General features: G+C 39.2%; 2 protein-coding genes across 11 annotated transcripts in view; one reads left to right on the top strand and one right to left on the bottom strand.

Moving 5' to 3' along the window:
- Positions 1-11,952, bottom strand: part of CCDC170 (coiled-coil domain containing 170) — an 82,849-nt gene extending 70,897 nt beyond the window's left edge. For all 5 annotated transcript variants that reach the window (XM_019735450.2, XM_019735451.2, XM_074333710.1 and 2 more), the window contains exon 1: positions 11,754-11,952. In XM_019735450.2, the coding sequence (XP_019591009.2) occupies positions 11,754-11,837 (84 nt within the window). In that variant the 5' untranslated portion in view covers positions 11,838-11,952. The remainder of the gene's footprint in view (positions 1-11,753) is intronic.
- Positions 11,856-24,475, top strand: LOC109449329 (uncharacterized). Of its 6 annotated transcripts, none has more exons than XM_074333713.1 (5): positions 11,856-12,305; positions 15,982-16,099; positions 17,207-17,329; positions 18,243-18,362; positions 22,531-24,475. In XM_074333713.1, exon 1 carries the CDS (start codon positions 11,856-11,858, stop codon positions 12,264-12,266), a length of 411 nt encoding a protein of 136 aa, XP_074189814.1. In that variant the 3' UTR covers positions 12,267-12,305; positions 15,982-16,099; positions 17,207-17,329; positions 18,243-18,362; positions 22,531-24,475. The 6 variants fall into 6 exon arrangements, with proteins under 6 accessions (XP_074189814.1, XP_074189817.1, XP_074189818.1 ...); XM_074333716.1 differs by lacking the exon at positions 22,531-24,475 and adding an exon at positions 13,715-13,815 and having other exon boundaries at positions 18,243-19,799; XM_074333717.1 differs by lacking the exon at positions 18,243-18,362 and having other exon boundaries at positions 17,267-17,329.
- Positions 24,476-25,115: the final 640 nt, after the last annotated feature.

Here is a 25,115-nt window from a genome sequence, read left to right as displayed (position 1 = left end):
GCTAGAGACCCAGGGAAGAGCTGATGCTGCAGCGGGAGTCCACAGGCCGTCCAGAGGCAGAATTCCCTCTTCCTCGTGGACCGCAGTCTTTCTTGTAAGGCCTTCAACTGACTGGATGAGGCCCACCTACATGATGGAGGGTAGTCTGCTTACTCAAATCTACCCATCTAAATCTTAATCTCACCTGAAAAATACCTCCACCGTGACATCTAGGTTCGTATTTGGCAAAATATTTAAGCTTAACAAAGTTGACACATAAAATTCACCATCCTACACAGTATTTGCACAAGAATATGACCTTGAGGTTGATACCACGCTGTACACAAGGTTACGACAATTTTCATGCAAATATTGCTGCCAGATTAGGGAAGGAATAATTTGTCTCAAGGTCAAAATGATGTGAGACAAAACTGTATCACCTGTGTCTTGAAAAAAAAAATCTAACTTTTGTAAACTTGAATATATCTAAATATTTTAATTTTGCTTTTAAGTAAATGCCAGCCTGTCCATTTGCCTTTGTGAACAGGAGTGTAAGCATTCTTACCCAAATGGCATGATTTTTTAAATCATGGACCAGAAAAGGCCTTAAAATACTTAGCTAATTACTATCCAAAAGAAACAAGTAACAACCAATATGTCCAAAATTATAATCGTTGGTTTGGGTAGCTGTTCCCGAATGTTCTAATTCTCAGTTCTAAATAAATCCAGGGGGAGTGTGGCTCCAATATACGGGAAAAGGAGAACTGAAGGGGAGACACCACCAGTGCTTAGATGGTGCCAGTCCTTTTGGGACCTAACGCCTGAGATGAGTGGGGGGCGGTGGGGATATTATGAAAGCGAATTCCCTTGCTTCCCAGGAAGCCTCTTAGAGCAGCGCTAAGGCACAGCTCCCGGGAGTGTTCATTAGGCCTGAGGGGATATCCAGCCCAGCATCCACTCCTCAGGCAAGGAAGGGAAACCACACCAACACAGCCAACTCCAATCCTTTGCCTAGTAACTCCTACTCACCTTCCAAAGCTCCGCTGAAATTTCCCTTCCTGGGAGAAGCTTGCCCGGACCACCAAGCACAAGCAACGTGTTTTACTCCTTCCCTGACTTGACCTCCCTGTGGCATTCGAAGCATCATCTCCTTGAACTCTCCTTACTCGTCTCCCACACCACCACGAATCGAAGCATCTCTTTTCTCTTAAATGTCTGACCTCCCCTTCTCAGTCATCCTCCTTCACCCACTCCTTAACTTGGTATTTTTTGGGGTTCTGTCCTCGACCCTCAAGACACCCCAACTGGCCTACTTCATGCCCTCCTGAGATTTCAACTGCTTCCAATATCTGATGGCTTGCAAATCTGCATCGCTAGCTAGAGAATCACAATCCCAGCGCCAACTGTCACTAAACCTCACTGGCACGCCCTACTGGCACTGCAAAATGAACATCAGCTCTGTCCAGTAACCTCAGCAAAACTTCCCCTCCCCCACCCCTTCCCCTGGCCTACTAGAGCACCCGTGTGATTGTGTTTGCTTGTGTGTCTCTTCCTCTAGATCCTTATCTGAGACCATTACTCCAGCCATGCTCATCTTCTCTTTTTTAAACTGGTATTTATTACCATTTTTAAATGACCTAACGTAAGCTCAATAGTTAGAAACCAGCTCTTCTATTTTGTAACCCCATTTGTTACAGGCACATAATTTTTTTAAGAATTATTTCAATCATACAGAAAAGTTACAAGAATAATCTAATAAACTCAAGAATAGGCTTCACTTAGATTGGCCAACTGTGAGCACATTTTGCCACAACTGGATTTATTCTTTTCTCCATATGCATATTACAATTATGAGTGCTGAATCATTTGTGAGTAATCTACAGACACTGGCCCTTAACCCCTAAATACTTCAGCATGTACCCCTAAGAACAACAAGGACATTCCTTTGCATACAACTGTCAAATTTGAGAATTTTAACAACGACATTATTCACCAATTATCTCAAGAATGTTCCTTAGAGCAACTGTGAATGCATGAATATAGTTGTCAGGTGTCTTTAGTCTGTTTAACTTGGTTCTCAGCCTTGCTTTGTCTTTCGTAACATGAATAATGAGACAAGCTGACTTAAGGCTCCTGACGTGATACATTGAGAAAAGCATAAATCTCTCATATAGAATTACCATGAATGCCAAAAATGATTAACCTGAATCTCATGATGAGGAAACATTAGACATACTGAAATTGAGGGACATTCTACAAAATGTACTCTTCTTAATCCCATCACCCTCATTCCTGCCTAACGGCCTGTGTTGGCCCTTGTTATCTTTGAGGACACTTCCTCCCATCACCATCACTCACCACTCAGCACAGACGTAATCCCCTTGGAGAGCCTTCCCTACCCACCAGATCTGAAGGAGACCCCACCTTTCACCCCAGTCAGTCCTGATCTGGTTGTCCTGCTTTTTTTTCTTTTCAAAGCATTTACCACTATTTTTTTTTTTTTTTACCATAAAGTTATCTTGTTCAGCTATTTCTTTACTTTTTGGCTATCTATTTCCCCCTCAAGAATATAAGTTTTATGATAAGTGGACCTTATCTAAAACAGCGCCTGCTTTAGAATAGGTGCTGAATTTATAGTTGATGAAGAAAAGAATTTCTGTATCTTTGGTCCCTAACAGAGTTCCTAAGACTCAATGAATATTTGCCAAGTGGGTGACTAATACAATGATTCACTAAGTAGAATATTTCTGCTTCAGATTTCCTCCCCAGTTCTCATTTTTGCTGAGTCTAAACAGTCACAAGATTTCAACATCAAGACTTCCTTTTGTTAAAATATACAAATTGCCATTTATAAAAACCGTCATGGGGATACAAAGCACAGCAAAGGGAATATCGTCAATAATACTGTAATAACTATGTATGGTGTCAGATGGGTATTGGACTTATTGGGATGGTTACATCATAGCTTATATAAATGTCTAATCACTATGTTGTACACCTGAAGCTAATATAATATTGTATGTCAACTGTAATTGAGAAATTAATAAGACTTCTTTTTGGTATTCTCCACTACTACCCACTTCATTTACTCTGAAATAGAAGAGACTTAGGGAAATGAGATAATTATAGCCAGGTCTTAAATTGTTCCCCTTTGTACAGACTTTGAGATTAGACTGTGATGACCTGAATATGCTGAAAAAATCAATTCTGTACAAAGCTGACGGAGAAGATTCAAGAGGGAAATCAGAGGGTAACGTCAGTCCATGAAAAGGAAGTTATTTCAGTTACCCAGAAATGAAATCCAAATATTTATTTTTATAAACAATATTTAAAATATTTTATTCAACACTAAACATGTAAATATAGAAAACCCTAATCAATGGTTGTGCTGGTATCAAAAAGAGAAAGAATGCGGTGCTACTGGTCAACCTCAGCAATGCCTTTGAACTTCTCTCCATTAGATCAAAGCGACAATTTCAAAGGGAAAAAACTGGAAGTGAAACAAAGAAAAAAGAAACCTTGGGTAAAGAACATAGCATAAATAATTCCTCGTGCAGCAAATGTTACTCCCTTTTTCCATTAAATGTTTTTAAGTTGTCCTTGAACCCAGAAAATGCAAGTCTTTAAATCAGTGAACTTAATTCAAGTACAAACCAAAGAGCACTCACGATTGTTTCAAAGAGACTACACATTATATTTGGTAACACTGAGCAAATACACACACACTCTTTTGTGAACATGCAAAGAAAAACTTGCTCTCTGTTTGGTGTTCAAAAAGGTCTTTTCTCCTACCTGTTCTTTGACTGCTTTCTCTAATGCTGCATTCTAAAGCCAAGTGGTCCAAGAAAATGAGATACCAACAGAAACGAACAGTTGTAGTTACACAAGATTAGATGGGCACATAAATTAGCTGTTTATGACTTATTTTTTAAACTTTTTATTCAAAATAATTTTAGACTTAGAAAAAAGTTGCAAAATTAGAACAGAGAGTTTCTGTATACTCTTAACCCAGCTTCCCTAATATTAAGAACTTGAATAAGTGAGGTACGTTTGTTAACACCAGGAAATTAACATCGGTACAATACTATTAAGTAAACCACAGACCTTATTCACATTTCACCAGTTTTCCCCCGACTGTCCTTTTTCTGGTCCAGGAGTCAATCCAGACCCCCACATTGCATTTGGTTGTCATGTGTCCTTGGGCTCCCCCAATCACAACCTTGACACTTACAGAGTACCGCTCAGTTATCTTGCAGCAAATCCTTCGTGGTGGGTTTGTCTAATGTTTTCTCATGATGAGATGGTCGTCATTTATTTGGGATAGTATGAATCTCTTTTTTATTTAAAACAAGGGAAAAACATCTAATTACTTTTCTAGTTCAATCCCTATCAGCACAGTACAGTTTCTAGGATTTTGTCCAATTGATTAATTAGTTCATAGTACAAAGGTATTTATTCCCTTGGGCAAAGGGAAAAAGTCATCCTGTTAACTTTTACAGCCATATCCCCAATAGTTGATGTACTTTTCTTCTTCTTCACAATAACTTAACCAAGTTTGTATTTTTAGCACTTTTATTATAACAGCTCCCTTTCCAAATTCTTTTTTATTTTAGAGGTCAATATTTTCTTTTAATTTTTTTTATTTTTCTGTGTTAGTTTCAGGTGTACAAAACAATGTAATAGTTAGACATTTATCATTTATATCCCTCACACCATGATAACCCCCCTCCCCCCTCTACTACCCCTCTGACATCGCACACAGCCATTACATTTCCACTGTCTCTATTCCTAATGCTGTACTCCACTTCTTGTAACTATATATAACTATATATATATATATATGTGTGTGTATAAAATTGCAGTTGACATTCATTATTGTTCAGCTTCAGCTTCAGGTGTACTGTGCAGTGATCAGGCATCTACATCATCCCTGAGGTGGGCTCCCTAATGAGACAAGTGTCCATCAGATACGCTACAAAATCTTTACATTATTGATTACGTTCCCCAAATTGACTTTCGTATCCCCATGGCCATCTTGTAGTTACCGATTGTGCTTTCTAATCCCCTCACCTTCCCCCTTATCCCCACCCCGCCCATCTAGCAACCCTCAGTTTTTCCTCTATGTCTCTGAGACTGTTTCTGATTAGTTCATTTATTTATTCTTTTCTTTCAATTCCACATATAAGTGAGATCATATGATATTTGTCTTTCTCTGTCTGACTTATTTCACTTAGTGTAATGTTCTCTAGGTCCATCCATATTGTTGCAAATGGTAAGATTTCATTCTTGTTTATGGCTGCGTAACACTCCATTGTATAAATGTACCACAGTTTGTTAATCCAGTCATCTACCGATGGACATTTCGGTTGTTTCCATGTCTTGGCTGTTGTGTATAGTGCTGCAATAAACATAGAGGTGCATAAATTTTTTCAAATTAGAGTTTTGGATTTCTCCGGATAGATATCTAGGAGTGGAATTGCTGGGTCATAAGGTAGTTCCATTTTCAGACTTTTGAGATAACTCCATACTGTTCTCCATAGTGGCTGCACCAATCTGCAATTGCCACCAACAGTACACAAGGGTTCCCTTTTCTCCACATCCGCACCAGCACTTGTTTGTTGATTTCTTGATGATAGCCATCCTGACTGGGGTGAGGTGGTATCTCATTGTGGCTTTTATTTGCATTTCTCTGATGGTTAGTGAGGTTGAGCATTTTTTCATATGTCTTTTTGCCATCTATATGTCCTTTTTAGAAAAATGTCTCTTCATGTCCTCTGCCCATTTTTTAATTGGGTTGTTTGTTTTTTTGGAGTTGAGTTGAGTGAGTTTTTAATAAATTTGGGATATTAATCCCTTATCAGATATATCATTGGCAAGTATCTTCTCCCATTCAGTAGGATCCCTTTTTGTTTTACTGATGGTTTCCTTTGCTGTGAAAAAACTTTTTAGTTTGATGTAATCCCACATGTTCATTTTTTCTTTTACTTCCCTTGCCTGAGGGGCTATATCAGTAAAAATCTTACTCCGGGTAATGGCTATAAAGTTTCTTCCTATATTTCCTTCTAGGAGTTTTATGGTTTCAGATCTTACATTTAAGTCTTTAATCCATTTTGAATTTATTCTTGTATATGGTGTAAGGAGGTGGTCCAGCTTCATTTTTTTGCATGTGTCTGTCCAGGTTTCCCAGCACCATTTATTGAATAGACTGTCTTTACCCCACTGTAAATTCTTGCTTCCATTGTCGTGGATTAAATGACCATATAGGCATGGATTTATTTCTGGGCTCTCTATTCTGTTCCATTGATCTATGGTCTGTTTTTATGCCAGTACCATGCTGTTTTGATTACTGTAGCCTTGTAGTATAATTTGATGTCAGGTATCGTGATACCTCCCACTTTGTTCTTATTTCTCAAGATTGCCGAGGCAATCCGGGGTCTTCTATGGTTCCATATAAATTTTAGGATTATATATTCTATTTCTGTGAAAAATGTTCTTGATAGTTTGATAGGAATTGCATTGACTCTGTATATTGCCTTAGGCAGTATGGATATTTTAATGATATTAATTCTTCCTATCCATGAGCATGGTATGTATTTCCATCTATTTGTATCTTCTTTACTTTCACGCTTCAGTGTCTTATAATTTTCTGAGTACAGTTCTTTTACTTCTTTGGTTAAATTTATTCCCTGGTATTTTATAGCCTTTGAAGCAAATGTAAATGGCATTGTTTTCTTACTTTCTCCTTCTGATATTTTATATACAAATGCAACTGATTTCTAAATATTAATTTTGTATCCTGCTACTTTACTAAATTCATTTATCAGGTCTAATAGTTTCTTCGTGGAGTCTTTAGGGTTCTCTATATATAGTATCATGTCATCTGCATATAATGACAATTTTACTTCCTTCTTACCAATTTGGATGGCTTTTATTTCTCTTTCTTGTCTGATTGCTGTGGCTAGAACTTCCAGCACTATGTTGAATAGAAGTGGAGAAAGTGGGCAACCTTGCCTTGTTCCTGATCTTAAGGGGAATGGTTTTAGCTTTTCCCCATAGAGTATGATGTTAGCTGTGGGTTTATCATATATGGCCTTTATTCCAAATTCTTTTCTGGTTATCAGATACTAACCAGAAGTATGTTAAAAATGTTCTACTCTAGTTGTGGATTTATCTATCTCTCCTTATGGATTTTTGCTTCTGTCAATTTTTATTTTATATATTTGGAGGCTATTTTTTATATGCATACACATTTAGAATTGTTACAGCTTCGTGGTAAATTAAAATTTTTATTATGTGATAGAGATATAATTTGTATCATTATAGTGACTCTCTTTACCTCTAATTATGCTTTCATGCTTTAAAATTGTTTTATATAATATTACTGTAGGTCATCAGCTTTCTTTTTGCTTATTATTTGCCAGATAAACCTTTTTATACACTTTTGCTTTAAACTTCCACATCCTTTTGTTTATATGAGTCTTTCATAAATAGCATATATCTGGATTTTAAAACATTTAATCTGACTTCTGTCAGTTAAATGAGCATTTAGTCCATTTATATTTATTGTAATTACTGATATATTTGTATTTCTTTTCATCATCATCTTGTTTTTTCCTTTCCCCTGTTTTTCTGTTTCTTTTTCTCTCCTTTCTTGCCATTTTGAGATCTGGGATTTTTCCTTTATACTAGAATAGGGAGCTTTCCGACTTAAATCCATATGAAGATATGTGATTAAAGTCAGATTATTTATCAAGCTTGAGTTGGATTAAAAGGAAGAGAAAAAAAGGAACAAACCAGAAGAAGGAGGAAATGGTTCTTTAAAAAGTGGAAATGGATACGACCTCACAACCATTAGAATGGCTACTATCAAAAAAAAGAGAGAAAGAAAGAAAGAAAGAAAAAAGGAAGGAAGGAAGGAAGGAAGAAAGAAGAAAAAAATTACAAGTGTGCACAAGGATGTGGAGAAACTGGAACCTTTGTGCTTTGCTGATATGAACGTAAAATGGTGTATCCACTATGGATAAGAGTATGGCAATTCCTCAAAAAATTACAAGTAGAATTCCCATATGATCCAGCAATTCTAATTCTGGGCAAATACCCAAAAGAATTGAAAGAAAGGTCTTGAAGAAATACTTGTACACCCATGATCACAGCAGCATTATTCACAATAGCCAAAACGTGGAAAAACCCAAGTGTCTAACTTTACTAACAATTGTCACCCCAATAAACTTTTATTTAAAAAAAAAAAAACCCAAGTGCCCATGGACAGATGAATGGATAAGCGAAACATATATATACATACAATGGAATATTATTCAGTCTTAAAAAGGGAGGGAATTCTGACATATGCTACAACGTGGATGAACCTTGAGGATATTATGCTAAGTGAAATCAGCCAGTCACAAAAATAAATATTGTAAATACTGTATGATTCCATTACATGAGGTACATAGCGTAGCCAAATTCAGAGACAGAAAATAGAAAGGTGATTGCCAGGGGCTAGGGAGATGTGGTAAATAGGGAGTTACTGTTTAGTGGGTACAGAGTGCCAGTTTTGCAAGATGAAAAGCATTCCAGAGATGGATGGTAGTGATTGATGGTTGCACAATAATGTGAATATACTTAATGCCACTGAACTGTACATTTAAATATGGTTAAGATGGTGAATTTTATGATATATGTATTTTATCACAATTTCTTAAGAAGTTGAAAAGGTGGAGAAATAAATGGAAAACTGACTACTTCCTTCATAAATCCTTTGCTTTGAGGAGCTATAGTTGTTGACAGATTTTATTGCTACTTCCATTTGCTTCTCATAAGAACCCCAGCAGATAGTTATTCTAACCCTTGTTTTACAGAGGAAAGAAACTTGCTCCAATTCCCGACAATGGTATATAGTGGAGCCATAACTTTGGGTCAGGTCTTCCAGGTGTGTGAAAACACTGCCACAGCAAGGTAGCTGGCAAGCCACCGTATGTTTGTAGCCTCTGAATCCAAATCCAAGCACTTTTCACCAAATGACTGCTCCAGCTTTTTGCCAACGGATTGTATTACTTTATATAATTGGTAACATTCTTCAGCTCCAGTACCTTATTTCAACCCATGGCAAAGTTACACTGTTCAGCTCAAAGCTGCATTTGTAATTTTCCACAAAGCATGTTTCTGTCCTCCCTGCTTGAGCTGTTACACTTTGATTCAGACAATGTTACTCTTAGTACACATCACATTCTCTAGCCTAGAAAAACTCTGCTGATGATTTAATTAGAGGTAAACACAGCTTGAGAAACATGCAACATTAAATTTGGTTCATGGGTGATACCATGAGACAGTCATCTGTTTATGTGTCTGTTTCTCTTGATTGTATCTTGATTCTCCACTGAGAGCAGGGACTGTGTCAGATTCATTTTTGTATCCTCAGTGCCTCGCTCAGACCCCCAATAACTGACTGTGGAGGTGGTGGCTGAGGTACCAACGGAGGTGTCAGTGATGGAGACAGTAGTGGGTGATAGTGGTGTTGATGCCAAGGCAAATTCCAAAAGTTATAAAGAATAGTAATAACTAAACGAGGACTTATTCTGTCACTCTGTTGGGTGCTTTACATATATTAACTGTGACATCCCAAAACTCTACTATGTGGTAAGTATCATGATCCCATGTTTCACATGAAGAAACTAAAGTTCTGAGACATTACGTATTTTTTTTTTTTTTTGCCCAAAGTATCACAGATAATAAGTAGTATAATCAGGATTTCTTGAACCTAAAGCTTATACCTTAAGTCTCTGCACTATTTTCCTTCTTCATACAGTTACATACTATTCCTGTTTTGTATTTTAATGTTTTTCAGTGCATCATCTTGTGGTAGGAAAAGTAGTAAACTTTCAAAAAAAAGATATGCAAGTTTCCTGCTCCATCATTTGCTAATTGAGCAAGCCATTTCATCATCTACATAATGGGAAATTCCTGCCTTCCCTATCTGACTTTTAAGGTTGTCTCAAGTGAAGTATCTTGTAAACTAAAAAATTAACTGTAATAAATACTGGCTGTTCTGCTCCTACTTTTATTCTCAATAAAATTTAGGTCTTTCAGGTCAATTAAAATCTTGAGCTTGGTGAATATTTTCCTTTATGTAAGTAGTAAAATTTATCCTAAAAAAATCTCAACATGAATCAGTAAGATTACTCAATATGATTACTTTTTTATTGCTAAAACTTATTTATTTTTCCACTTTTACAGTGCAAAACTCTGGCAGATACCACCAATTAGGAACAATACCAATAGTGGGACAAACTGACATGTACCTCCTGGTGTGATGCATTGAGACACATCACTTATATAGTATTCCTACCAAAAATCTAACCATGAAAAACAATCAGATAAACTTATTCTACAAAACAAATAACGTAGACTCTAAAAGAAATGACCTACACTTTAAAACATATCATTGAAGACAAAGAAAAGCTGAGGGACTATTCCAGGTTTTACAAAGACTAAAGACACATGACAACTAAATACAATGTGTGATCTGAAATGCAAAAATGTTTGCAGTAAATGGCATTATTGGGACAAATGGCAACATTTTAGTAGATAGTGTACATTAGATAATATTATTGCAACAATGTTAAACTCTGGTGAGAGAATGCTCTTGTTTTTAAGAGACAGATGCACACTAGAGTATTTAGGGATTAAAGGGCCATGATGTCTGTAACTTACTTTCAATCAGTTCTCCAAACAAATATAAATAATATAAAAATACTATACACATATGCATGGACTAACATCTTAACTCACAGAGATCCCCATATTGGGATAAAATATGCAAATGTCAAATGGAAGAAAAATTTGTTTTATTTGTACAATGTGGTATTAATTTTCCACAAACACGCCAAGAATCAGAGAAATCTAAATATAGGTCAGAAATAAGGCACTATTGGGTCAGATGTAAGTACGGCAACAATCAAAGCTGCTGAATATTAGAATTCCTGTAGTATGTCAGAGCATCCACCCCAGGTTTTGAATCTCAGAGTGTCCGCTGGGACTTTGATGGTCTGTGTGGCTAGGCTACCTCGTAGGCTGGAAGTTCAGCTGAACCCTATTTCCCGTTCTCTAGCAACCATCCCTGACACGCTCTATGCCTTGTGGGACCGTAATGTCAGGTCCAGAAGGGGATAATTAATCTAGGCTGAGCCAGCCCGAAGTGTGTGTGTGTGTGCCCGATGCCCGAAAAGTCCTCAATGCCCAAGTACCTCCTGAGAGTAAATGAGGAAAGGGATCCAATGACAACTGAATTAATGTTTCTGGAGTGATTTGCAACGAAAAGACCAGCGACTTTGCTCAGGACTGGCATTAATCCTTCTCATCGGATTTTAAAGAAATTGCTCCCAATTACGTTTTAGTAGCTAAGTCGTGTAAATTAAACGAAAGAATATGTGCTACGGGGGAGGGGGGGATTGGGGGAGGGTCTACAGGAGCCGGACACACTGCTTTTAGAATTTAACCCGTTTAAATGGTCAGAGAAGCAAACTGGTACAACCTGAAATTCTGACGCACTTCATAAACTCATGACCTGCCCATCACTTCCTAAAACCAAGCGGCCGCAGGCAAGCCCAGTCCACTTCCAAGGCGGGGACACGCGGACCTGACCTACCCACGCACTCCAGACGCAAAGTTTGCGCCCCCGGGGCCTCCCCGCCGGGCGCTCTCCCCGCCGTAGGCGAGGCGGCCCGGGACGCCGGCCGGGGCCACCCCTGCGCGCGGCCCGCGGGCTGCGACCGTACCTCGAGCGCGGGCGAAGAGTCGCCTAAGGCGGCGTCGCTGGTCGGATCCAGACGCCTGGGTCCGGAGGCGCCGCCGCGGCTCATGACGCCCGAATCCCCGCGATGCGCCGGGACCCAGACCGCGGAGAGCGAGGCTGCTACGCTCGAGCCGGCGCGCGCGTCTCCTCGGGCAACCAGCAAACGCGGCGGGAGGGGGCGAAGTCCGGACGCCGGCGGCGCCTGCGTGACCCGGTGGCCGGGCCGAGCCGCGAACCAGCCGGGTGGCCCGGCCGCCTGGGGCCTCGGAAACGGGTCCCGGGGTGCAGGGCCGACCGCGGTCCTCCCGAGGGTGTCCTCCCGGCTTCGGCGGCCCCATCTCGCCAGGCCAAGGCTTGGCTGAGCGGCGGGCACTTGCCAAAGCGACGGGGGGACAGCACGTTTGGAGGTTGGTCTCCACCAAGGACTCCAGCGCGAGCGCAACTCCAGGTCCTGTCCTCACATCCAGGACCAGTGACAGCCAGTGGTCAGTGTTAACAATGCTGGCGCGCGAGGTGCAGGAGCCTGCTGACACAGGTGAACGAGCGTTTATTTAGCACTGACTGTGTGCAAACCCTTCTGCTGCTTCGAGGTCCAGGGCCGGCTTCGTGGGTGTGCTGCAAGCCCTGCGCTCAGAAGGGTCCCTCGCTGGTTTAATGCTCTGCTGCCCCAGTCTTGAAATTCTTAATGATTTTTGAACAATGAGCCATACATTTTCATCTTATACGGGCTCCACAAATTGTGTAGCCTGTTCTGAGCATTCTTGGATGTAACTTCTCAACAACTTCGCAGGGAAATATAAATAGTAGTAATACTGGTGTTAATTTACAACCATAGTTTCTAATTATGAAAGGCTCACGTGTTCTTACAAAAGCTGTTCTCAGTGTTTTCCATGTAATTAGCTACTAAATGAAACAAGGTTATGAAGTGGATATTAGGATTATCCATTTTTAAGATGAGGAACCGATCACAGTGAAATGAAATAAACTGTCCAAGGGTATATACAGTTGGTCAGTGGCAGAGTGAGATCAGACCCCAGACCATAAGATGAAGGCACAGAAAAGGTGAGTAACCTGCCTCAGGCCCTACAATTTGTAGCAGCACCAAAAAATGAAACCCACATTCACCTCACTTTAAGGCCGTTGGCAGACCAGTGTACTATTCTAAAATTTTTTAAAAATTAAAGAGATGGCAGCTTGTCTTGGATTCCACCCAATCGTCCTACATGCAGCCACTATTGTGTCTGAGGATTTCTTGGCCTTGACAATGGCTTTTGATTTTATAGCAACATTGCCACATATCCAATCCAGAATCAACTCAATTCTTTCACTTGAAACAACTTTAAGACGGAAGGAAGGAGGGAGGGAAGGAAGGAAGGAAGGAAGGAAGGAAGGAAGGAAGGAAGGAAGGAAGGAAGGAAGGAAGGAAGGAAAGAAAGAAAAGTCCTTAGTGGAAACTAAGACTTTCAGAAATTTCTTATTAATAGTACACGTTTTCCTTGCAGTAGAAATCAATGCACACTTGATGAAATCAATGAAACGACACTACCAGATGAAACACATAAATTGATGAAAATTCAGGGCACCTGGAAGAGAACCACCCTGAGAAAGTCCCTTGTCTATTAATTCTACATCCAATTGTTTCAGAATTCAATTTTATAAAGTCTAATTCTAGTCATTCTGATCAACCTTATAACTTCTTCATGGCAACAGAAAACACGAATTCGCAGTCTTTAAAAATCAGTGTTGATGATGGATACATTAATTAACTAGATGGGAAGAATCTTTTCACAATGTGTATCAAATCATCACTGCACATTTTAAATATCTTACAGTTTTGTCAGTTTTACGTCAATATCACCGGAAAAAAAACACAAAATTTTAAAAAATGTTTTAATCAGTGTTAAGAAGATTTTTCTCTGTGTGAAAGCAATATTTTTGTGGTAGATGGAGCAGAAAAAGTGCTTGGAATGACCCCTTGCCCCGATGACTCTGAACTTTCTGGAATGTCAAGACATGAGCCAACTGACTCTTCACGACAGCATCTGGTGATGTGTCCTTTGAGAGTTGAGAAAGAGGATGGAGTCTGGATGTAGGCTAGTCCCAAGTGATGGTAGAACGTACAGGCTGGCAGTTGGGGGAACTCTGGGTATGACAACAGTTTAAGAAAGGAAAGTAAAAGTGCACAAAGCATGTCCCAGCCCAGATTTCTCACAGAACTGCATGTGTGGGCAATACATTATGACCCGGAATACCTCAGTACAGACTTCTATTTTTCTTTATAATGACAACAAAGACAGGAAGCTACCAGCTGTGTGACCTAGCACACCTCACATAACTACTTCTTTATAGAAGAGAGATGTTCCTAATTAGACACCAGGCTGAGTTTGGAACATGGTGTACGGGAACTCTTCCGCTGGCCAGATTTTTGAAAAGCAACATTACGAGTGCTGCACCCAAAGGAAGATAACAGGGCAACAGTGTATAGGATACATTGGCGGAGACAGGGGGGAGGCGAGGAGGCTCACAGGAAGGGGCTGTCACAGGCCAGGTGAGAGCTGGGACTGGTGGCAATGGGAGTGGTGATGGTGTGGAGGGGGAAGATTGTCAGGTGGGAGCAACTGGAGTCGGAGCGGACTCCAGGAAGCGTGGTGAGGCCTGAAAGGCAACAAGAACATAAAGCAGAGGAGGCAGAAGACAGAGTTCACTTTGGGACAAATTTAGTCTGAGGTGCCAATAGGGGAAGGCAAACATATTTGGCAGTTTGGAAACAGGAAGTCCTGGGCACATCCAACTTAAACCAGAATTTCCAGCTCATTCTGTATCATGTTAAATTTTATCCTGAAATATATTTATAAAGCTGGCATGTGGAGAAACATGTTAAATAAACATCATCTCTGAGACAAGATAAAATGCCTCCCAAGTAGCTGTGAGAGTCAGTGAAGAACTATATTCCTCTGGCCCTTGGGCTTTCATTTTGGGGCTTTCTTGTTCCTTGTCTGTCTTGCAAATATACATGTTTTGTCATAAGAAAGTTTGTAATCTGATAACAACCTGGGGGCTTTTGACTTATATTTAGAAACCTGTCAATGAAACCACTCATAGAGCAATTTATTCGTTTAAAGATTGTTTTAAGAGAGTACTATGTTTGATTTAAATATTTTCCTAAGCAACTGAATGAAATGTTGCCAAAGACGGCAAACAACTACTTTAGTCTCCTAGTGGAAGATGCAATGGTAAAACATAGACCACAGAAATCTACTGCTATGGTAACTGACAGAGCATTTAAGGGTTTTGAAAGCCACTCTCTACCCTTTCTCAGACTTGGTTCAGTTGTTTTGCTGATGATCTCTATTTGATCTCTTTAAAAAATGAGTTCTTCAGCAATGATTTTAGTTTTACCAATTCACCCTAAAACAAATCCCCTGTCTCTTTTATGTTCTAATATGATGACACACCTAGCTGTAAAACAATTATCAGTCATTGCCAAAGCTCTTCATAAAATTTTCATATCATTTATTTTTAAAGTCCATTTTCTTTTGTTTCCCCATCCATGTTTCCAATATATTTTGCACCTAAAATAAATGTGATCCATCTTATAACTTTACTATAGGTTAAGCTTAGAGAACTACTGAGACCTCGCTTATGGAAAATAAGCAACTCAAGGACCATCAGTTTCATCGTTAAAATAAATAACAGATTGTTCTTTTCAAGAGCAAAATTCTTATCAAAAATTGAGAGTACTTTAAAAATAGTTTAGCTGAGTAAATGTGTATACACATTTTAACAAAGGAAACCTGTATTAAAATTGTAATACTCAATATATACCAATAACAAAAGATGAATACGAGTCATGTTTGACTTCTGCAATTACAAGAGGTGCTCAGAGTGGTTACCATCACTGTACAGACACTTCTGATAATGACGAACCCCTGCTTGAGCAACGTTGACCAAAGTGTCCATTTGTATACATTTTTTTGGCACCCTGTATTTTCTGGACTTATGGGATGTTTATTTGACTTTAAATTCAACAAGTTTTAATCTATATTTCCTCAACTAGTCAAAAAGATTTGTTGTACATAATACTATCCTTCATGGCTTTACTGAAGTGATCTTTCAGTTGGAAAATGGCCAGTTTAAAATAGTTTAATATTTTAGGAAAAATTTGGAGGGATTAACTGGAGTATCAATGTTAATATTTTTTCTATTTCAAGGAGAGAGAGCACTTTCCGACAGCAGACTTGTCAGAAGAACCACCTCTCTAACTGTCTCTTCATTTATTAAAAGAAAAATGTCAACCTATCAGGAGGATGAGAGAAAGTTGGGGGTGAAGTAAGTGCTCCTTATAAGGGCCTTCTTTTTTTTTTTTTTTTGCCAATCTTTTTCATCTCTGGCTTAAAAATAAACACTTGGATTCTCATATCTGCTTCTGCATTCTATTTGTTGTGATATACAGTTTCAGTGAAATTATATGAATTAATCTGGCATCACACAGACATCGGTATGTAGTTGGAAAAACAGCACGTAATTGTGGATCTCTGTACCCACCTGCCAGAATCTTAAGAGTTTCTATAGAGGTCTCAGCAGGGTTCAGACATGTGTACCATCCAGATGGTGTCAAAAACATATTCCTCTCTCAAGGCTGAGTTCTTGAAGTACCTGTAAGGGCCTTCTTTGATTCCTCTGTCCTCCTTACCTACTTGCAGCTAAAAGTCTTTTCCTAAAGTCTTTTCTCTTTGAGGTTCCCCTGGAAGAGCTGAGAGTCAGGATTCTTAAGGAAGTGGTTCACGGAGGAGTGTTCCTAGGACGAGGAGGAGATAAGTGAAAGAGGGTAGAGCAGGACAACAAGCTACTCAAGCAAGTGGCCAAGCCTGGAAATTAACTTCCTACTCTGGGGCCAGGGGGCAAGCATTTTGTACCTGCTCCCCTCGCCCTGCTCCATTCCCACCCGCAGCCCCATGTCAGTTAGACATTGGCAGGAGGGTGTCTCCAGCGAGAGGGGCAGCCTGTTAACAGCCAGCAGTCACAGCTGCTGCGAGGAAGGGGGTGTCCCAGCTAAGCAAAAGGGTTCCAGAAGGAATTGCACCTTCAACTACACAATTCAATCTCAGAAATATTAGGTCAGTGCAAAAGTAATTGCGGTTTTTGCAATTAGGTTTAACCTTTTAAACCGCAATTACTTTTGCACCTAGACCTAATAACACTTAAGTCTGTTTCTCCAGTCTCTATTCTTGCTGTCACTGCCTTAGGATAGGTTTTAAGGAGTTTTTCTTTTAAATCTGGACTTTTATACCACTCTGTTTCTAATCCGTTTTCACACCAACACAAAATCTGACCAGACTATTCCCCTGTCCTAAAACTTTCAAGGAAACCCCTCTGTTTACTAGAAAAGAGGGAGATTCTTAACATCATATGCTTCTTTTTTCCTAATTTTCATAGGTTATTTTTCCTCCTCCAAGCAACTCTTCTGAAGTGAGTATCATTATCCTGTTATTACAGATGTGAAGACTGAAGTTCAGAGAGGCGCTTACTCACACTCACACCACATAAATGGCAATTCAGGTATTTCAAGTGAGGTCTCTTGCCCTCGAAGTTCTCTTCCCTTTGTTGTCAATGTTATTGAACAGTCAGTATTCCTCAAAAGTTGAACCCATTCACTCTGCCTGCTGTGTTTCCCTATGCAACCGAAGCTATAGTCCAGGCTGCCATATGATTGGTCAGGCCGTGCACTGCACAAAAGCTGCGTGTTTTAAGGAACACCATCCACAGTAGAGACATTCTTGTTGTTTTGAAATTTCTTTGTATATTTAGTATACTTTTGTTGATTTTGAAAATGGATGATTTGTACATTTATTATGACATTGTTTTCAACGGATAGAAGTAAAGTGTCTTCTCTAAAAGGTTAGATATATACCAGCTGCTTTAATCTATGAAGGAGGAATAAGTTTGATAATTGAATAATATCTAGAACAACTTGGGTTTCTAAATAAGATATCAGTTTTCTGACATACTGATCAGTGCATATCTTTAAGTTTTAAAAATATAGTCAACTCTTCATAGATACAGAGAACAAACTAATGGTTGCCAAATGGGAGGGGGGCTTGGAGGGCTGGGTGAAAAAGTGAAAGGATTAAGAAGTACAAATTGGAAGTTATAAAATAATCACAGGGGTGTAAAAGCATAGGAAATATAGTCAATAATATGGTAATAACTATGTATGGTGTCAGATGGGTACTAGATTTATCAGGGTGATCACTTCGTAAATTACAAAAATGTCTAACCACTATGTCGTATACCTGAAACTAATACAATATTGTGTGTCAACTGCAATTGAAAAATAAAACAATAAAAAGTAAAATAAATAACAGTCAATCCTCATTATTTGTGGATTCCATATTTGTGAATTCATCCACTCACTGAAATGTACTTACAATCCCCAAATCGATACTCATGCCACTTTCTCGGTCATTCGCAGACATGCAGAGTGATGAAAACTCTGAGTCACCGATGTGCACGTTCCCAGCTGAGGTCAAACGAGGCGGCACACTGCCTTCTGGTTTCAGCTCTCCTGCTGGAAGCAAGGGTCCTGCTCCAGGTCTATTTAGTGCCACTTCTTTTGTTGTTGCATTTTGTGTGATTTTTGCTGTATGGCCCGCAGGCATAGTGCTGCAGTGCTGTCCAGTGTTCCTAAACAAAACAAGGCTGAGCTGTGCCTCCCAGAGAAACCGTGTTAGATAAGCCTCCCTGAGGCCTGAGTTACAATGTTGTTGGCGGTCAGTTCAATGTTAATGAATCAACAATATATGTTATTATATAAGGTGTCTTTAAACAGAAACACACGTAAAACAAGGTTATGTATTGATTGGTTAATGCAAATGCTGTGACCAAAGAGTAGCATTGTAGTTTCCCTAGTCAATGGTTCAGTGTTTGCTAATTCAGTGTCTGAAGCAACTTGAAAGGACATTACTGTGAATAACAACAATCTACTGTATTCCTCTGGAATCGGTCACGGATTAAATTTGACATTCGCATTGCAGTTTGTATGATCTGCTGTTTGTATATTGTCTAGAATGGCATCTTTGAGTTCCCAATTTAAATCTACAAGTATTTACCTTATGACAACAATTGCCATTGGATAGCTATTATTTAATAGTGCAATAATTAAATGGGACAAACCAAATGTATTTCCAGCCTACATATAATCATATAATACGAAGTTTTTAAATGACATATTCTTGTTCAAATCTATCTATCTGAAGTAAAATAGATTTTCCAAAACCTTCTACGAAATGTTGGAAATTTGTCACATATGACAAAATGATGAAAAAATAAAAGTCTGTGAATCTTGTTATTTTTTTCTGCCACATAGTATTTTTTATTCTATCTATATTTTAAACTCTTTTGGAATAAAAAAAATAAAGTGAAGAATAAAAATGAGTCCAAAGATTTGTAGCATTTATCATGCATTCTGAAGTGCAGGCCAAATGTTACTCCAGAAAATAATAACTTTTCAATGTATTTGCTCTGTATTAATTTGGTATGATTTTTAAAGTAAATTTAAAGGTATTAGCAAAGATAATAGCAGTAGGTCAAAAATCCATGATGCATAATACCCTTGAAAGCATAAAAGAGATTATGAAATTCCTTGAAGAAAAATGAAGCAACAATGCTTACAAAAATATTTTTTGTTTTTGTAAAGCAATATAATCTTTAAAAGAGAGATTTGTAATATTGAAACAACATCACTGCTGTATCACATCAGTAGATGTGTTACTGAAAAATTATTAATAGAACTGATCCACATACTTAGCAGATTTTGCCCCAGACCAAAAGCCAGCCCTCTTGCTCAGTAGCAAAAAATAATAGACTACCCAGTGAAAATGTTGTAGGTCAAGCATTTCGCCTGCTTTAACAAAACTGGCAATCAGTAGATGTACCCTTAATTGAAATCAGATTATAAATAAGATTCTTTATATAGAGACGGAAAAAATAAAAAACACCAGTAAAGTATAAACTTGTGTGAGAGATCTTGTGCGTTTTAAAAAAAATATTAAAAGTCCTTGAATTTATCCTTGGATTTGGAGTCCCTCAAACAGTGGTTAAGTGGCCAGACCCTGGAGCCAGACTGCCTGGAATGAAATAAATCCTGGCTTTGCCATTTCCTAGGCTTGTGACCTTCGGCAAATTTCTCCATCTCCTTGGGCTTATTTCCTCATTTGTACTATAGAGGTAATAACAGTACTTACCCATGGGGTTGTTACAAGGATTACATGAGTTAATGCATAAAGTGCCTACTACAGAACATGGAACAAAGTACTAAGTAAGTGATGGCTATTAGCATTATTATTTTAAAATACAGAGTAGAAAAATCTCCCACAAGACTCTACAAAAGAGGATTAGAAAAACAAAGTGTTTACTCTTATTCTAAATTCATCAGAACTTTGGAAGATCAGAGGCCTAACAAAATCCTTTTTTGACGACTCAATCTATGAGAACAAATTCTTAAAGCATTTTCCTTACTTCTGGAAAATAAGAATTTTAGAAAGGCGTTGTTGGTAGTTACTGGGCATGACTGGAGATGCCTCATCTCCAAGAACGTAGAAATCAACTGGCCTTTTTTAATTAAACCAAAGCAGAGATATGCAAAACACCTTATAAAGACGCTATTTCCCCTGCCAAGACAGGACTGTACCTAATTGAATATATTAGCACATGTAAAGAAAGAATATGGGAATCACAAGCGACATTATTGCACAATGGATGCTCAGGGGAAAAGTAGTAGACCTCAAAGGTTAATGTCTTGTCCATCTGATAACTTTCTTTCTCATCTAAAAAATAGGCTTTCTGATTTTTAAAGATCGAGATTCTGCCCTCAAAGCCTGCAAGCCTATGGCCACGAAGTCCTCCCCTGGGAGCTCGTCTTTCCTCAGAATCCTCATCCATTCATAGGACACGTCCGGTAGTGCTCAAGAGAACAGGATCCCAGGACACTGGTGTCACAGCTACGTCCAGTTAGGCTTACTCTAAGACAGAGAGGAAAAAACGCAATTCTTCAGGTCCTTTTTGCTCCCACAAGTTGGAGTTCTTGAAGGACCAATGTTTAAAATTCCACCAAAAAATATGATAATTTGCCAAACATTCCACTAAAATCAACTTTCAAAAGCAAATGTGGTTACTAAATTAAGCAACACCCCAGCTTCTTCTGGATCTTCAAAATGTCTCTATTTTGGAAAATCTTATGGCTATGGGTGGGGGAGTGTGGGATTCTCCTGACCCCATTTTAGACAGGCTTTGGGGTCCTTTTAAAATCATGCCAACTTTCTTTCAAAAGCAACAAATGATCCTTGTTAATAAAAAGTTTGTAAAGTTGAGAGCGAAGACTATTCCTCACATGCACTGCTTTGGCTTCTCAATAGCAATTCCAACTTCCTGCTGAGGTTTTTGCAAAAGTATTCAAAAACATTTCAATGATTTTCTGGATTGAGACCAGGCTAGATTTTATTACCAGCCGAGGTGTAGCCAATCCTATACATACCTATAAAGTGATCCTCGTCTACTCACAAAAATAGTCTCATTTTTGGAAAGAGATTTTATCTTCTGCTGATTCAGTGATTTGACCTCAAGTAACATACCCCTTAGAAACTTGCATTACTAGTCATAAATTTCCTTGGTCTATAGAACTGCCTCTAATAAAAGAGAAAGAGAAGGAAGCAAGACACAGGACGCCAAGCATTCAGCTAATGTTTTTGAAACAAATGAACGCCTCAGCCTTCCCAGGGACAGATGCCCTAGAGCAGGGGTGTCCAAACTGCGGCCCGCGGGCCAACTGCGGCCCATGATCCATTGTTAATTGGCCCGCAGCAAATTCCAAAAATATGTTTAGTTTACTTAAATAAACCAGGTGAGGCAATATGTACTTCACCTCGAGTGAGCGAGTGAGCAGCCCGGCTATTTGTGCATTTTACTGCATATGGCCCTTGGTGAAAAACATTGAAAAAAGTCTGGACACCCCTGCCCTAGAGGTATCTAGGTATTGATACGAAACACTGATTTATGAGTATACACTGCCTTTATTTCATTTGATAAATCAGCCACAGTACTTAATACCTGCTCGATATAGCGCAACAATCAGAATGTACAGTGAGTTAAAGAGCAAATAAAAGGTATTTAAGTCTAAGCTCAAGGACTGTCAGATGAATGAGGAATGAAGAGGTGTGGAATAGAGAAAAACCATAAAATGCAACCACATAAAAATTAGAGCCATACTGCCAACATGGTAAGTCACAGAGGGAGATATGAAAGTACCTGATGATAGGTTGGAAAAGACTTCACAGGGGAGGTAAATCTTACCAGAACTCCTAATGATAAAACGAGAAAAAGTAAAAATTTTACGAACTCCTAGCACATCATATTTTAGGCGTAGCCAATTCGTAACATATATGTAAACAAAACTCTCTGAATCACATCTTACACATTGCAGTGTTCATACAGAGTCACAAAAACTCAGACATAAGTGTAGCTTGACTTGTCCCAAGGCCAAAACATAAATCCAGGGCCCAGGTTTATGTTTTCCAGTTTTCATACTGCAATTTTATAGACAGCAGAAACTGGTTAGCTAGCTGTTCACTGAAACTGGTTAGGTGTGGCCTCAAATTCCAGCCTTTGGTATGTGAGTGGAAGTGAAATAAGTGACTTCCACGCTTGGCACATATAAATTTCCTGTGTGATTCTGTGTGCTATCTCTTTCCCTATCTTCTGGGTAGATCCTGATTCCAGAATGACCTCTGAAGCCACATATTGAAGATGGGAGAACCTCCATCAGCGTGGGTCCCTGAATGTCTGCCTGGAGCTGATAACCCCATCACTTCCCCCACACAAACCCCAGCCCATTGGACTTCAGAAGAGTGTCTTCTATTCTGTTAAGCCGCTGAGCATCGGGAGCTTCTGTGTTACAACAGCACAATCTTATGTATAGTATGTATCATTTTTAAAACAAATACAGCAAAAAGATGTGATCCTGCTGAATTTTGTTGTAGAATGTTAGAAATTTATGACAGGAGATGTATTATGAATTCATTTTCATTTTTAAAAGTAAAAAATAAAATATTTGAGGGGAATATTTTTTTCTTACTGAGTCAGAGCTGTGCTCCTGGCGCCTCCATGCGGTGGGGGCAAGAATAGCTTCTGTCCGTGGGAAAGGCTAAGACTTGACTCATTGAAAAACAAGTTTTTTGAGTACATGGTTTTCCACAGAGTAAACCCCCTGTTCCCCTCCCCTCCCCCGCCCCATGTAACACTTCATTCCATTAAAATTTTACAGAGAAGCAAATACATAAAATAGATCATCTTGGCACTGCTCTGGTTGAAGCAGGGGTTGAAAATGTGGCTCCTGCCCCAAACTGTTCCTGGCGCCCTTGGAAACCCCTTAACAAAATCCCAGGGGCTCTTAGGAGCACAGTTTGAAAGCCATAATTTATATTAATTCAATCACGTCGGTACGGTCACATCAAACATCCTTAGTTTCCCTTACTTAAATCTTCAACCTATGTAACCTTAGGCAACAAACTTCGTTTTCCTTTAAAATATATTTTTTACATTTATCTTTCTTCCATTTTTCTCTACCATCAGTTCAGACCCATATTACATGACTGCTTTGCCTCAGTTTCTCCCCACTCTCCCAATCCCTTCTGTATACATTCTCTTAAGAGTCTATTCTCTATCCAGCAACACAAGTGACCTTCACGGAATATAAATCTGAGCAGGTCACTCTTGCTCAGAACCTTCCAGTGGCTGCCCATCACACTTTGAATAAAACCTCAAGTCCTTTCAATGGCTCCCAAGACCCTACATGACTTGGTCTCATCTCCACTCTCTCCACTGCTCTGTCTATTCCTCCTTCTCTTTCCACAAACATGGCAAGCACACATCCACCCCAGCACCCTTTAAAGGTGCCTGGACCTCTCACTTCCTGGATGAGTATGTGACTCCCTCATATATTTCATTCAGGTCAGGTCTGCAATAAAATCTGACCTGCTAAAGTGGCTTTCCCTGACCATTCTGTCTAAAATAAAAAGCTTTTTCTCCCTCTCCCCTCTACCCAGAACACATGACTTCCTCACAGGACATCATTCATAGACTTGTTCATTTCCCCTCACTGCACTGTAAGCTCCTGGAAGAGAGGATTCCCATTTTGTTCATTATTACATCCCAATGCGGAAAACAGTACCTAACACATTTGTTGCTCAGTAAATAATTGCATAAATGAGTAAGTTAATGAATTCCCCAAAGAATTTGCAGAACCTGATAATTACTCTTTTCAGCTCAAAAACATGCAGGCTCCAACATTATCAAGCCATGGTTCCTTTTTACAGCCTCATTTCCCATCTCAGAGTTTCTTGAAACATTGATACACAAAGCAACATGGATGACTCTCGAAGGCATTATGTGGAGTGAAAGAAGCCAGTCTCAAAAGTTTGTTCTGTGTGATTCCATTTCTACGACACTCTTGAAAGGGCAAAACTTTAAGGATAAAGAACAGATCTTCAGTGCCAGGAGTTATGGATGGGGGGTAGGGGTGACCATAAAGGAATAGCGCAGAGGAGTTTTGGGAGGGGTGATAGAACTGTTCTATAATAATTACAGTGGTAGTTACACAAATCTATACATGTGTTGAAATTCATAGTCATATCCCAAAATAAAAAAACTCAAGTTTACTATGATTTAAATAAATGTGTTTTAAAAATTTAAGTCTTATGGACCCTGAAATCCAGAAAATTGTTTTTGCTGTTCCCCACACCTTGCTGACATTCCTGCCCTTCCCCATCCTTCTCCAGTAACCTCTCTTGTGACCTCTCCTGTTTTATTCCCTCCTTTCTGAAAGTCTCTCTCCTCCAGACTCTCCACATCAAAAGTCTTTTCCAACAAAACTTCCAGATTGACTTTCTAAAACATGACTTTTACCACTTCCCCCCTCAGAAACTTTTCAATAGCTACTTATTGCCCATAGCAGTGGTTTCCAAGCTTTTCTCCTTTCAAAACTAATGAATTTTTGTTCAGTTGGAGGCTTTTTCAGGAGCCCAGTGTGCAGAACAGAACATTTTGGAGATTGCCCTAGTTCAGAGTTGAAAAGGAATTGGGTGCTAGAGTCCCACTAAAGTGCTTCCCAATGGCCCCCATCTTACACACCATCCCAAACCCCCAAAGTTCCTTCACAGAACCCCCTCCCCCACCCAGAGCTCAGCTAAGCACAGGTTGAGAACCAGTTGCCAATAGGGCAAAGTCTAACTTTTCAGAGTGGTAGTTCTGATTTCTGAGAGATCTTACGGTTTGTCCTAAGGAATTTATGGGA

This window comes from Rhinolophus sinicus, linkage group LG05, assembly GCF_036562045.2.
Source record: "Rhinolophus sinicus isolate RSC01 linkage group LG05, ASM3656204v1, whole genome shotgun sequence".
Taxonomy (NCBI): domain Eukaryota; kingdom Metazoa; phylum Chordata; class Mammalia; order Chiroptera; family Rhinolophidae; genus Rhinolophus; species Rhinolophus sinicus.
The sequence above is the reverse complement of the archived record's forward strand: the minus strand, read 5'-3'. Positions and strand labels throughout refer to the sequence as shown.